The following is a 15,276-nucleotide window of genomic DNA, read 5'->3' on the forward strand; positions in this document are numbered from 1 at the left end:
ATGAAAATATAACTGAAGAAAATGCAAACAACATCTAAAGTCACAACTCAAAATGTTTATAATCATAACATTCCTGGATGGAAACCCATGCCAAATGCTTTGTTTAGAAAAGCAATTACAGTACTGGGATGAAGTGATTACATACAGTACTTAGACAGAGGGTGAATTAAAGATGTTGAAGAATTTTACAAATAAAATTTTGCCAAAGGCATTTAAGTGGGGTATATAAGACTGGAGCAAGTATAATCAATGCTTAGATGGCAAAGAAGAAGAAATCCTGGAGATCAAGAAGTATCCATAGTGCCAATTGATAGTAAGTATGTTTTCAGGACCCTGTTCTTAAAAAAAAAGATTAATAAAAATATTTCTTTTTCTGTTTTATAATTTAAATTCTTTTAAATGTTAATTGAAAATTTTCATTTTATATATCCATTTAATTTCAACCTGATTGATGTTCATTAATTTTTTTGTTTTTGACACTTATCTTGCTGGTTGCAGTAGTCACCACTTCTGGCTATAAATTGTAGAAATAAACATATTGACAAAATTTCATATATAGTAACATCCTTAGTGGAAATCAATTTGCTTGCATTGTATGAAATTGATAAATGTAACACTATAATTAAATGAATAAGGATTTGAACCAATGGAATACTTTGCTGTGATCTATCATATTCTCTAAAACTAAATATACATAACTGATGTTTTGTTATAGGTACAAGAAAATTTCCAAATCTTTCACATGAGTTCAATACAAAAACATTTTTAGAACATTTAAAAAAACTTAAAAATTCCAAGACCTGAGGTTCATTTCTAAGTCTCCTAACTGAACTACACTGCTGTTCTCTGTAAAAACTCCACCTTTACACATTACCACAAACTCTTTCTTTTACTTCTTTATTAATCCTACACTAATGTAAACTGTATATTCTCTACCCTTCACACTGACTTTTAAAATTTGGCTTTGGCTATTTTCAAGACAGAGATTCATCATTAGTTATTCACATTGTATGCAGTAAGATCATAATAGGGAGGGAATGACTGGCTTTACTAAGAAAATCAGGAAAAGATAAGTTAAATCACAAGTTCAAACTATTATTTTCATTTAAATTTTGAAATCTGTTATGTTGGTGTGTATTTAATACCTGAAGTGTTCACAGATCTGGATAATGTTAATAAAATAAAATAATCTCATGCTGAATCACTACTGCCTTTACAATAAATATGTTACAATGCTGTTCATAAAGTGAAGAATTATAACTTTAACGAGTAAGCCTGCACTCGCTTTTGTCTGTTACTTGTGTTAATCTCAAAAGTTTATTTGAGCAAAACTTTCAAAGGAGTAATTTATGTCCAAAATAAAATTGCAGATATACAAACCATATCTAGTTAAGGCCTCGGTAAAAGTGAGAAATGACATGGATATAAGCATGTTGAAAAACCAGTTCATAGAGGTGGAAGTTGAGTAGCAAGTACTGCGAGCCCATAGTGGATAGATCTCAGCATTAATAGTCCAAGGCATGGGCCCTAAACCTGAATGGTAAAAGAATACATCTCATTATCTTAAAGAACAATATATTATGAGAAAAACAATCAGAAAATGTGTTTTGTTGGTTCTTCACACCATACTTAAGTAACAAAAAAAATCCATTTATTTTTAGAATGATAATAATCAATGTTTTAGTGAGACTACTCCAGAACTGAGTAAAGTAATACCAAATATGGGTAAGAATGAGAGACAATTCTATATGATAACTCATTTTACAGCATAAGTATCATATAAAGTTTAGAAGATTAGCTGTATAGTTTACTTAACCAATTTCTTTTGTAAGTATTTTTCATTTCGGTTTATTCTACAAGTAGCATGGACACAAACTGACTTTTTATACAATATAATATCTTGTAAAACTGAAGTTGTATGAGTTATTGTTATCTAAACTTAAATCAGATATTGTCACATCATCTTTATGCTCAAGTTTTTTTTTTAATGTTATATATTTTTGTGAGTTATGACTATTTTAATCATTTATGTATTTGTAACTTTCATACATTATAACTGTTTCATTTGACCTGTTTTAGATGTCTTATTGTACAGTACCAATACGGTATTCTATTTTTCAAATCTAACCATGTTATCAATTTTTGTCACTCTTCAGTTGTGTCTAGAACAATCTATGAAAAAAGTATGTAACTGAAGTCTCTCTGTATCTGGTGAGATAATGTCAGATTAAGTTCAGACCTGACAACTGATGGTCAAATGAAACCGTGATTAGATAGAGTACAATTCTTCAGCTTGTCCAGATTCAAATTATACATATAAAACCCAAAGTCTTCAGAAATTAATATATTTATTTCATGAAAAAATGAAATTAAAATCAAGTGACTAGATTTACTATAATCCTTTACTATTATTAAACAGAATGTTTGGATTGACCGATCATAAATGGTTCAAATAAATGTTATCTGGATGGCCACGACTTTCATAATTTTCCTGTAAAGCTAAATAAGAGCAAATTATTGTCCATTAAGTTTGAACTACTAGACTGTTCAATAGCACCTACTGCCAATTCTTCAGTGACTTTAGTCTGACCAAATCATGGATTTTACTGCCACTCTTATTGTGTATCAACAGTTCCAAAGTGTGGAGAGCAATTTTGCATTCATGGTACATGGTAACCACCATGTCATACCTGAACAAGATGATAACAAAAATTACTGTTGCTGCAATGTTGTTTATGTATAAGATTTTTCTTTATGTATACACAGTTTTCAGTTTTTCTAAAGGTTAGAAAATATTTTATTTTTTTAAAGATTGTTTTAAACTATAAAAAGGCACCATTGTCAACTTACCAAAAGCAAAAAAAAAGAGATACAGCACTAAGCTGAGGAAGATGACCCAAGTATAATTTGAAGGGCACCAGTTAACTGCCCATGTTAAAGGATCAGGTAAAGATGTGGAATTACAAGAACCCATCAGTGCAACATTAATTTTGTCTGGGTCAGCTACAAGACATGTGCCATTGGCTGGCCCTGATGAGAGGTCCATGAAACAGTAGCCACATTTACCACTATCTATACATTCAGAGCATGAACTATAACAAAAGAAGAATTAGAAACAGTAAAGAAAAGGTAGAGAAAACAATGTCACTAGTTAGTACTTATGACAAAGATGTTTGAGGAAAACAAACAAAATTAAAATAATTAAAGAACCACAATTTCAACATTCCAAATTATTATACCAAATCAAAAATGTTACAAAACATAAAGCAATTCTAAAAACTAATTTAAATTTCTACAACAAAATGGCAGCTTATAAATTAAATTAGCTACTCTCAGATGCATATTTATGCAGACTGGATTTACATTCTCATCTGTTTAATTCTTTAAGTCTAAAAATTTGAAACAATGACATGCAGTAGAAGCCTACAGAGTAGCTTTTGGTAAGAACTCAAAGCAATAGGTTAAGCATAAGGAACATATGAAACATTTGATAATCACAGTCAAATTTGTAGATCCCCCACTGATCATTGTAACCCACCAACATTGAAACTGAGTAAATTGTAAGAACTTTTCTCCTAGGATGTTAAAAAAGATATCATACATTTATTGATGAAATTGAACTTCTAAAGTATAATATCAAATGTTAATCTTGACAAAAGAAAGAAGTCAGAAAGTAGGAATATTAATATCATTAAGAAATAAATAGGACAGTCAGATTACTGTGCATCCTACATCAATCAAGGCACAAGCTGGAACTGTAGTTTCATCTTTCACAGGGAAAATAAACCTTGAAACATTTTGTTATAAATGAATATCTTCTTTCAGGAAAGATGCTCAACAGTTCCCATAATTATTATAAAGGAAAAGTGTAAAACATTAGTGACTTTTAAGTGTGAGAAGCAAACAAACTACAGTATGTTTATCTGTTGAATTTTGTGCAGTTATTTGACGGTTATCTGTGTAAGCCTTTGTTATTTAGAAGTGACAGACTAGAGGAAATGCAACAAGTAAACACCATCCATGACCAGCAGTTTAGCATGTTACTAATTCAAAAGCAGCCACTCTGAACTAAAATACAAAATGACTGGTACACAATACATCAGTAATCACCAAGAAATGCTAAGAAATAAAAGTGAGATTCTTTTATTACTCTATCAAACAATTTCATGTTGACTACCAACAGAATATTATTCAACAGTCATGATCAAATACTCAGATAAACCAAGTCATTTTATCATTTTTACATGTTTTTAAAAATCTGTGGCAAAGAATTAAGTTACACAAGAGCTTTGTCAATGAAAAAAACAACAACTTGGAACATCATTCATGAAGTACTTATGAGTGAAGCACATCCTAATCTCTGTACACATGATAACTATCAAATCAATTTTATACTGTTATTTATTTACAAATAAAGAATTCTACAATTCATTATTTTGCTCTTATAAAAGGTTTTCTTAAATACAGTACATTCTGATTAGTTTTTCATGGAGAAAACACTAAATTTTGGTTTTTCTAAGAGCAAAATGACACATTACTTAATTTTGTATGTAAGTGCAATAAGAAAGCTGTGATTAGATACTTAAAATCTATAGTAGGATAACCTATAAAACTTGTATTATTACATGTGTGTAATGGTGGGTGTTTCAGGGACACAATTCAAGAACAATTGTTACCTCTTTTGTACATGGATAAAATTAATGAATAAAAACTAGTTTTGATTGATTGATTTAGTGTTTTATGGCACAAAGCAGCGAGGCTATCTGCGCCAGACATTCGGTGAAAATGTAAAAAAAAATAAATAAATGTAGTAATAGACATAAATGGAAATGAAGGTAAAACAAAAAGTATAAAACCAATGTTGACACCTAGTCTACAATGTTAAGATAGAAGGCAGAGAATAAGAAGTTGTAAAATATTTACTATAGCAAAAAGGTAATGATCATAACCCGCGAAGAAGACTAACGGGTAAGTTCAAGAACCACCGTCAATCACCTGAAGTTGGCCTTTCCAGTCCTGGTTCCAGGTTATGTGTCATAGCAGCTATTATCAAAATGTAAAAGAATAAAAGTTTTAAAAGACACTCCACAAAATCGTAATAATGAGTAGCCAAATGTCCAGTAAAAAGACAAAAGTCAAGTAAATGAAGTAAAATTTGTAAAAGTAATTGAAGATAAAAGCAAAACGGCAATTAAAACAGAAAATGGCGTAAAAACCAATGTTGACATCCAGGCTACAAAGTTTTAAAGGACTTCCTGTAGCAGAATGGTAATGATCATAACCCACCAGGAAGACTAACAGGTAAGTATAAGAACCACTGTCAGTCACCTGAAGTTAGTCTTTCCAGTCCTAGTTCCGGGTCATGTGTCATTATGGCCAGTACTAAAAGGTAAAGTAATAAGAGTGTTAAATGACATGCAGCAAAAGTTTAATAACAACTCGCCAGGACGACTAACGAGTAGTTCAATAGGATAGTTCAAACAGCAGCGTTAGTCACCTGAAGTTGGCCTTTCCAGTCCTGGTGTCGAGTTATTTAATGTTCTGGCCATTGTCCAATGTCAAATTGAAGGAGAGAGATTAAAACTGTGAAAAAGGAACCACAATTAAAAAGGTGTAATGAATAAATATGCAACACTTAAATGAGATTATAAAGATTAATGGCCATTAAAAAATTAAAAACATTATCAAGGTGGACAGAGTCACCATCACTAATAACTCTGTCCAATGTTACAGACTAACCTTGGGAAAAAATATGTTTAAAATATTGTTGTCCTTGAGAATTGTAATGATGGCAAGAAAATTAAACGTGGCTGATAGTGATTTGAGTGTAACACAAACTACACATTGGTGCATCAGTTCCAGATAAAAGAAAATGATGAGTTAAAAAACTGTGACCAATGCGTAGCCTAGTGAGAACAACTTCCTCCTTCCGAACTTTACGGAAGCTAGATGGCCAAAGTCCAACTTTGGGTTTGATTTCAAAAAGTTTGTTGGCACGTTGCTCACTCCAAGTGGACTGCCAGCTGGCACAGAGCCGAGCCTTGAAGACAACACCATAGTCCATGTATGGAATAGGCATAGGAGTGATGGTGCTGAAGCAGACATATTTAGCTGCCATGTCTGCAAGCTCGTTCCTGCGAATACCAACATGGCCTGGTATCCAGAAAAACTGGATTGAAGTAGCTGCTGATGAGAAATGGGCCAGTCGGTTTTGAATATCAGCGAGAATAGGATGTGAGCAAATGTGTAGTGATTCCAAGGCAAGTACAGAACTAAGCGAATCAGTATAAATAGTGCAGTTGGAGTACTGCTCAGCTGCAATATGATTCAGGGCAAGAGATATGGCATACAGTTCAGCAGTGAACACAGAAGCTGTAGAAGGGATTCTGTGCACAACTACTGATCCACAGCAAACCATAGCAGAGCCCACTGAGTTACATGATTTGGAACCATCTGTATAAATGGGAACTGAATGATTGTTTGAAAGATATTCATTAAATAAAAGACGGTACTTCCAATCTGGAGTATCTGCCTTTTTTAGGTGACTGAAAGAAAGGTCACATTTGGGGGCTGTAATAAGCCATGGTGGGATGGGCCGACCTGTGGAATCTGCAATGTTATCCAAGGACAGACCCAATTCATCCAATTGAGCCCGGATGCGAATGCCAAACGGAGCAATGACAGATCGTCTATTCTGAAAAAGTATTGCCCACCGAGGAAGGAAAACACATTTCCACGTGGGATGCTTTGGTAAGGAATGAAGTTTTGAAGTATATTGTAAAGATAGTTGCAAACGGCAAAGGTGTAGAGAAGGTTCATGAGATTCAATGTATATACTTTGAACTGGAGAGGTATGGAAAGCCCCAGTGCAGAGTCGAAGTCCTTGGTGATGAATGGGGTCCAGCATCTTTCAGGCCGAGGGTCTGGCAGAGCCATAGACCACTGATCCATAATCGAGTTTCGATCTAATAAGAGCACGATATACCTTTAACATCGAGCATCGATCTGCTCCCCAACTAGTAGAAGAGAGAACACGGAGGATGTTCAGTGCTCTTGTGCATTTGATCTGAAGCTGCTTTAAGTGTGGTATAAAGGTCAGTTTACGATCAAAGATAAGCCCCAAGAACTTGGTCTCCGGGACCACTGGCAGCAAAACTTCACCGATATGAAGTTCAGGATCAGGGTGAATATCCCGTCGATGGCAAAAGTGCATGCATATAGTTTTGGAGAGAGAGAAATTAAAGCCGTTCGCCAGAGTCCACTTCCGTACACAATTGAGGGCAGTTTGTAGTTGCCGCTCAATATATCTCATGTTTGATGACTGACATGAGATGTGAAAGTCGTCGACATACAGCCCATTCGCAACAGTGAGAGGGAGTTGTTCAGTGATGGCATTTATCTTTATACTGAAGAGTGTAACACTCAATACACAGCCTTGAGGGACTCCAAGTTCCTGTACAAAAGAACAGGAAAGTGTTGAACCCACACAAACTTGGAATCTCCTGTCCATTAAAAAACTTTTAATAAACATGGGTAGATGGCCACGTACCCCATATGTATGGAGGTCTCGCAAAATGTCATACCTCCATGTTGTGTCATAAGCCTTCTCTATGTCAAAGAATATTGATACAAGATGGTGGCGGTTGAGAAAGGCTTCTCTGATAGATGTTTCAAGACGAATTAGGTTGTCTGTGGTGGAGTGCTGTCGACGGAACCCACACTGGGTGGGCGAGAGGAGGTTGTTTGATTCCAGGAACCAAACAAGATGAGCATCAACCATCCTTTCTAATGTCTTACAGAGACAGCTCGTCAAAGCAATTGGACAGTAGTTTGAAGGAATCTTAGGATCTTTCCCTGGCTTAGAAAAAAGGTAAAATAATAGCCTGGCGCCAGGCATCAGGAAAAACATTCTCCTGCCAGATCCGGTTGAAAACAATCAGAAGGACATCAAGAGAAGCAGGAGATAGACGGTGCAGCATGTCCTAATGAATATCATCAGGTCCAACAGACGTACTGGCAGACCGATGAAGGGCCATTTTTAGTTCCACCAGGGTAAAGGGACAATTATAGTCAAAGAAACAGTCAGTTCGAAAGGAAAGAGGTGATCGCTCTGCCCGAGTCTTAATGGCCAGGAAGGTGGAGGAACAAGCAGAAGTGCTAGATACCCGGCAAAAGCTTTCACCTAGAGTGTTAGTGATGTTCCGAACATCAGTCACCTCCTGACCATCAGAGAGTAAGATTGAGAGGGGGACAGAATTGTAGTGCCCATTAACCTTTCGAATCCTGTCCCATATGATCTTGGAACTGGTGGTAGAAGATATGCTGGTTGTGAACTTAATCCAAGATTCCTTCTGGCTTTGATGTCTTACCCACCTAGCATGTGCATAGGCCGTTGGAAAGCAACCGGTTTGAAAGTGTGGGATATCTACAAAAGTGTCCCAGGCCCGCTTTTGAGCCTTCCGTGCTAAGTGGCAAGCAGGATTCCACCACGGATGAGGATATTGTGAAAAACGTGTCGAGGTTTTAAGAATACACTGAGCAGCTGCATGTGTAATACAGTCAATTACCGCTGCTACACAGTCGTCTATTGATGGCTGATTTATGATAGCAGGATCAAGTTCTGCGAGAGCAGTGAAAGTGGACCAGTCTGTCTGACCCAGCTTCCACCAGGGTACACAGGTTGGGTGGTACTGACCAAGGCCAGTCTCTCTCAAAAGGATAGGAAAATGATCACTGCCTAGTGGATTACTGTCAACCATCCATGAAAAATGGGAGAAAATGAAGGGAGCAAAGCAGAAAGATCAATATTGAAGGACTGACTGCATGAAAGTAAGTGGAAGAACCAATATTGAAGAGAAAGATTGTGATCAGAGAGCATCACGCTCTACAGAGCCACCCCTCCCATCAATAACAGCACTTTCCCAGAGGGGATGATGTCCATAAAATCCCCTAGGATTAGAAATGGAGATGGCAACTGTTCAATGAGAGCATCAAGATCTGATTGATCATAATCTCTCCAGGGGATAGGTACAGAGAACAAACAGTGATGGTATGACCCAAGGAAACACAGATGGCTACAGCCTCCAAGGATGTGTTGAGTAACAAAGACAGGGTGGGCACATACTGATCAACCAACAGTGCCACCCCTCCAGGTACTGGTCCATCACACAACCTGTCATTTCTGTACAGAGAAAACTGCTGAATGGAGACAGTATCAGCAGGTTTTAGAAATGTTTCTTGTAAGGAAAACAAACAGGATGGTAGAAAGCAATCAGTGCTTTGATATCATTCTAGATTAGAATGTAAACCTCAACAGTTCCATTGTATCAAGATGGCCATTTATATTTATGTGTAGGTGAAGTGGCTGGAAAACCCTTTTGTTCATGGTCATGTCTTTTTTCTTTACTGTCTTTATTCAAGGGAGGTCTATCAACCTCCATGGATCCTGCTCTGGGTGGGTGGGCAGGTTTTGTTGTTGGAAGGGGAATCCAGTGACTGAGGATGTGAACGAATAATTGTTTTGCTCTTGTGGTGGGAGAAAAGATGTATCAGAAGAAATGCCTGTATTTGGAACCAAAGGATGTGGATCTTGGGGTTTGTTGGAAGGTATGGGAGGAACAGAGATGGGTGTGGAAGTTGATTCATCAACTTTTTTAACCACGGAGGTCAAAAGGCTTTTCATTTGTTTTGAAAACGATTCTCTTGGAGGCACAGAGAGATCTGGCTGCACTCCCACTGTAGTTGTGGAATGAAGTGCAGCAGCATATGTCCGAGACAGAGTTGTGGACAGCAATTTCCGAGCCTCAGGATAACTAATGTTATGTGTCGTTTTCAAATGCTGCACCTCTTTTCCTCCAACAATTTTGGGCAAGAATGAAAATAAGATGGGTTAGAACCATTGCAGTTTACGCAATGTGGGTTCATGTCACAGTCATAGGCATCGTGGTCCTTGCCTCCACAACGAGCACATGTCAGGGAACCATGACAAGATGTCTTTGAGTGGCCGAATCTCTGATATTGGAAACATCGAAGAGGGTTTGGTATGTATGGCCGAACCCTGCAAATGAGATAACCTGCCTCGATGGTGGCAGTGTAACTCTATCTTTGCGAGTGGAGATGCGCCTCACTGCAGGAACTCCTTGAGTGGAGAGACCAGCGAGAATCTCTGACTCGGGAACATTCTTCAAATCCCTTTCAACAATAACTCCTCGTGAAGAATTCAAGGTAGCATGGGGTGTAACCTCAATAGGTATATCCCCAATTGCCTTTGAATTCAAGAGGAGTTCACTGTGTTGGGATGTGGATGTTTCAACCAATATGTCACGAGATTGAAGTTTCTCTACTGACTTTGGAGAGCCAGCAAGTCCCTCTGGTCCCTTTTGAATAGTAAAGGTTTTTCCGGAAGAGAATGTAATATAAGAAAATGAGGTACGTGTGTTACTGATGTTGAAGATTGCTGTTCTAAGTATTCAAGAGGATCCATAGGAAAAAGAAAAAATTTCGGTACCCACTGACCCCACCCACCATGGAGCCCCATGGGGACGCACTACAAAGTCATGCAAGGACAATGCAGCAACGTCAGGGTTTCGTGAGCTCTATACCCAAACACCAGCATCAGGCACAATGTCCACAACACTAGTTGAGAACTTCCAACACTGGTACTTGGTTGACTCTAGCCCAAGTGGACCAGCCGATTGACCCAAGGGGGGCCACCCAAAGGCCGCCCTTCTACAGGAATTCGAGGCCAAAGTGGTGTGTTAGGGTTGGACCCCTCAACCACCAGGATCCTCTCCTCCCCTTCACGGGTTGCCACACACGGCAAACACGTGGGTGGATGTTTAGATCCCAGAGAAGGTAACCAGATAGAACAGAACCTTCCCTGGGAGGTCCCCTCACCACGTACAGGAATCCACACCGAGGGGAAATAAAAACTACTTATCTTTCTTTCAAAAGTGATTTTAAATAAGTTAATTAATGATTTTCAAAATTACTAATTGTACCGAAGAACAAACTATGTCTAAAATAAAATTTTTCAGAAAGGAACAAACAAAACAAAAATCATTTAAACATTTACAGCTTTCTTTAATTTTCAGAGAAAAGTGTAATGTCACTTATTGATACTAAAATATGCTTCTATAGAAAGAATACAAAACAACTGTTAATTAATAATCTACATTTTATTTAAATTATAAGGACAAAGAATGACTGTTCAACAGTTATTAGCATACTTATTTTCATCAATAAGCAGACAGAAATTTGCTATTGAGTTCGAGTGCTATTAATTTTGCATGTAAATATATATTTATCAAATGCACATGAAAAAAAGTTGCACATTTTATCCAAGAGGAAAAGTGGAACCTTAAAATATACATATGCTCAAAAATATAACAAATGATATACATACTTGAAAGTGTAACAAATGCTCCCATTAACAACTGGATCACGGTAGTCCAAACTCGGTGAATAAGCATCAATTAAATGGAAACCAATGGCAAAAAGACAGAGACTTGCAGTTACACCTGAATTTAAATGTACATACAATTTTAATCTCTAAAAAACAGTCATGATTGGTTTATATCCTAATTACGATACTTGCTTGTAGTACAAGAAATATTTCAGTACCTCAACCATTTTTATATTCGGAGAAGATCTTTTTAATATTCTCCTGTCACTCACTTACCCAAAACTGTAAAAGAAATTGCTTAAAGTCTTCCTTCACTTTCGGTTTTACAATGAAATCTTTGTTAAACAATTTTGTAAAATAAATATTCAATTCTGTAACAATTTTACAAAATAAAAATAAGACAATAATAAGGCTGTTTAGATGAAATTTAGACCAACTACCCTTTATTTTTGAAATTTAGGGTTTTATATTTAGAGACATTTCATTTATATTTTATATTCTCATTTAATTTTTCTGCACTGATGTTAACGACCAATCATATTGTGATTGGGAAAAAAAATAATGTACTTAGTACTATTTTATTAAACAATAACACTGACAACACAAATAGTCACTTGTCCCCGCCTGGTTGCACTGCCTGCAGGCATAAAAATATTTCACTCTGACAGTTTTTACTTTGCACTCCTACTGGCAACATGGCTAAAACAAAATGAAAAAATAAGATATCCATGCTTATAATTGAAAGTAAATTAAAAAATAAAACGAAACAAGGGTTTGTTTGTTTTTTGAATTTTGCACAAAGCTACACGAGGGCTATCTGTGCCAAAACAATGGTAGTCAAAACAGCAAAGATGAAAACATTCTGTGAGGTGCAACAGACAGACTTTCACTTAGAAAGAGATCTGAAACCCTGTGAGTGAATGTTATAATTTTCCTAGATGAAAATGTGTTATTAATAAATACTTCTCTCAGCTAATAATATTATCTTTTCTCATTTTGTGATGCCCTCTATTTGCAACCATTTCTGGATGCATGCCACAATTCCACAAACATTCAACCTTTCCAACAAGTCTCTCATGTAAATAATTACGTTTCACAACAGAAGACCACTATCATGTGACGCACGTGACTCCTTCAATGCGCCACTACTGAACCATCACTCTGAAGTTTGGCAGAGTTTGCAAGTGGTAAAGAAAGATGGGAAATGTGAAAGAGAGAAGTACCTATCAGAAATGCATTTTCATGGAAGAAAATTATAACTTCTGATACAATACTCTTCCTCCATTCACAAGATTAGCTTGAATCCAACAGTGGAAAAGAAACTAGTGCAAGCAAATCAGAGAAGTATCTCAAAGAATCCCCTTTTGGCTTTACCCATGTTATCCATGGGTGATGCAGTCCATAAAGGACATATTATTATCCAAGTATCTCAAAGAATTTACTCTAGAGTGATCAATCATCCCACCCACACCACTTTGAGAAAGTTTGGTTTGTTATGAATTTCTCACAAAGCTACACGAGGGCTATCTGCACTAGCTATCCCAAATTTAGCAGTGTGAGACTATAGGGAAGGCAGCTATTCATCATCATCCACTGCCAGCTCTTGGAATACTCTTTTACCAACAAATAGTGGCATTGACCATCATATTAAAAAGTCCCCCACAATAGAAATCATGAGCATGTTTGGTGACAATGATTTGAGCCTGAAACCCTCAGATTGTGAATTAATCTTCCTAACCACCTGACTCTGCCAGGCCACTTTGAGAAGGAGCTGACAGATAGGACTGACCAATTTCAATTTGGAAATAGCAAGAATAAGCCAATTATCCATGAACATGTGGAATTGCCATCCCCAGGGTGTAAGAATATACTGAGCAAGAAAGCAAACCACTCAACAAAAACACATGGTGCAGAAGCAATATCAATGGAAAGGGCCCTAAAAGTTATACCATTCCACAAAGTGCACACTGGCAACAGTAAAACCCATCTAGAGTAAGTATAACACCTGTTGGGGAAGGAGGACCAGGACTGCCTTGGATAGACACCGTATGACCCAGGATCCTGAGGAAGAGAGAGGAAAAGAAAGTCATTTCCACAAAAAACTCAAACACTGGTACCATGGGAAACTGTGATAAACATGGTGAGAAAGGGTAAGATTCAGAGCCACACCTGAAGAACAACGAGTCTCTTCCAAAGAAAGGCAGAGCCCCGTTGGACAGAAGCCACCCACAACAAGAACACAGTAATCTTATCAAACTCAATATATCATAAAAATGGGACCATAAGAATAACTTGTATATATAAAACTGGGTGAGTTCTATGAGAATACAGGGTCATGGCCCAAAAAAACTAAAATTTAACAGTAACCCAAACAGTGCAATTTTCATTCTGCTATAATAAAGTTGGATTCATTATTTGAACTTTTTTAACCTTATAAATTACAATGAATGTTTTAATATTTCAAATGAGGTTTGAAACTGTTTTGTTTTTCTCCAATATTTATATTCTAAATATATCAAATAAACCAAAGCTACTATTTTTGGTTTAAGAATGCAAAACACTGCTCCATAAACAATTTAAAGTAGTAAGTTATGGAGAAAGACATTTTACTACAAAAGCTGGAGATGTGGATATTGAAGTAATTCCATATATTACTATAGTTCTTGATGGAGTAGAGAAGCGACAGATACAGGTACATGCAAACTCTCAGCAGCTGTTATTAATGGTCATTTTTTTTTTTTAATTCTTATTCATGAGCATTAGAAATAAATTTTTGTTTGTATATGTGCAATAGCAATGAAAGAGAAAAGATCACACACAGAAACTGGAATTAGTCCTCTAACACAACCTGGAAAATTTAAAAAGTCAGAAGTGATACATAATCTTTAGGAAAAGTAGATTGGTGATGAGGATGTCTCCGAGCATTAATTAATTTTTTTTGTGAGCCAATATTTATGACTGACTAATGCTGTTTTTTTACATAACAAGAGTTCAAGGTTATGTTTATAATTCAATGATGTCAAAATAATTGAATGTCACATGCAATACACTGACATCAAGAATATAGATTTCTAAAAGGAGGGCAAATATTTAAATGATAAACATGTAAATAGTGTGAGATGAGGAGAAACAGCAGAAGAAGTAAAGTCACAGCCAAAGAAAAGTTCAGCACAAAGTTAAATGCCATAAATGTGATAGGCCTAATGATTGACATAGGCCTAACATTTAATGTGTTAGAGTAAGACTAATAGTAGAATAGGAGATAATAATAATAATAATTTATTTTGTAAAAGTGTGGCTCTTAAGTAATTGAATCAACCTGAGTGCACTTTGATAAATGATAGAAAGGATGTTTTGAAAAAAGAAGATCAAATGATGACTGGAAGAGCAGTTGTATAAACTGTGGTTATTTGTGCCACAATTGTAAGTGAATTATACACAGAATATTACTGTGATAGAAACAGAGAAAGGTAGATTGGCTTGTCAAATGAAATTCTAAAGCAAATGAATAGACCTTTGGACAATCGTGGACTTTTGACAAGAAGGAGAAAACTCTCTCTCTCTCTCTGTATATATAACCAGTTCAAATTTTATATTTTTATACACACACACATTATTTTGAAAAAAAAAAAAAAGTGGATGCTGATTGTTCATTTATCATGGAATTAATCACCAACAAGTCACAGACACTTACTGTAGAAGAATCCTTAGCCCAACTACAACACAGTATATATTTATACTATCAAAACAATTGCAATGAAAGAAATGCTCTACTTGGTCATTCCTCTGAAATTAGAAATAAAAAAAATGCATGAAAATGGCGTGTTTGTGGCCCAGGTGCCATTATAGTGTTTTATGGCATTAATGAAGTC

General features: G+C 36.2%; 1 protein-coding gene across 2 annotated transcripts in view; it reads right to left on the reverse strand.

Annotated features, from left to right (window-relative positions):
- LOC143226439 (proton myo-inositol cotransporter-like) overlaps nucleotides 1-15,276 on the reverse strand; it is a 120,502-nt gene that overhangs the window by 76,875 nt on the left and 28,351 nt on the right. For both annotated transcript variants that reach the window (XR_013014620.1, XM_076457392.1), the window contains exons 6-8: nucleotides 11,405-11,519; nucleotides 2,851-3,092; nucleotides 1,381-1,533 (exon numbers count right to left, since the gene is read on the reverse strand). Coding sequence is in view for 1 of the 2 variants with exons in the window: in XM_076457392.1 (XP_076313507.1) it covers nucleotides 1,381-1,533; nucleotides 2,851-3,092; nucleotides 11,405-11,519 (510 nt within the window). In the remaining variant the exon portion in view is untranslated. The remainder of the gene's footprint in view (nucleotides 1-1,380; nucleotides 1,534-2,850; nucleotides 3,093-11,404; nucleotides 11,520-15,276) is intronic.

This window comes from Tachypleus tridentatus, chromosome 9 (assembly GCF_004210375.1).
Source record: "Tachypleus tridentatus isolate NWPU-2018 chromosome 9, ASM421037v1, whole genome shotgun sequence".
NCBI classification, from domain to species: domain Eukaryota; kingdom Metazoa; phylum Arthropoda; class Merostomata; order Xiphosura; family Limulidae; genus Tachypleus; species Tachypleus tridentatus.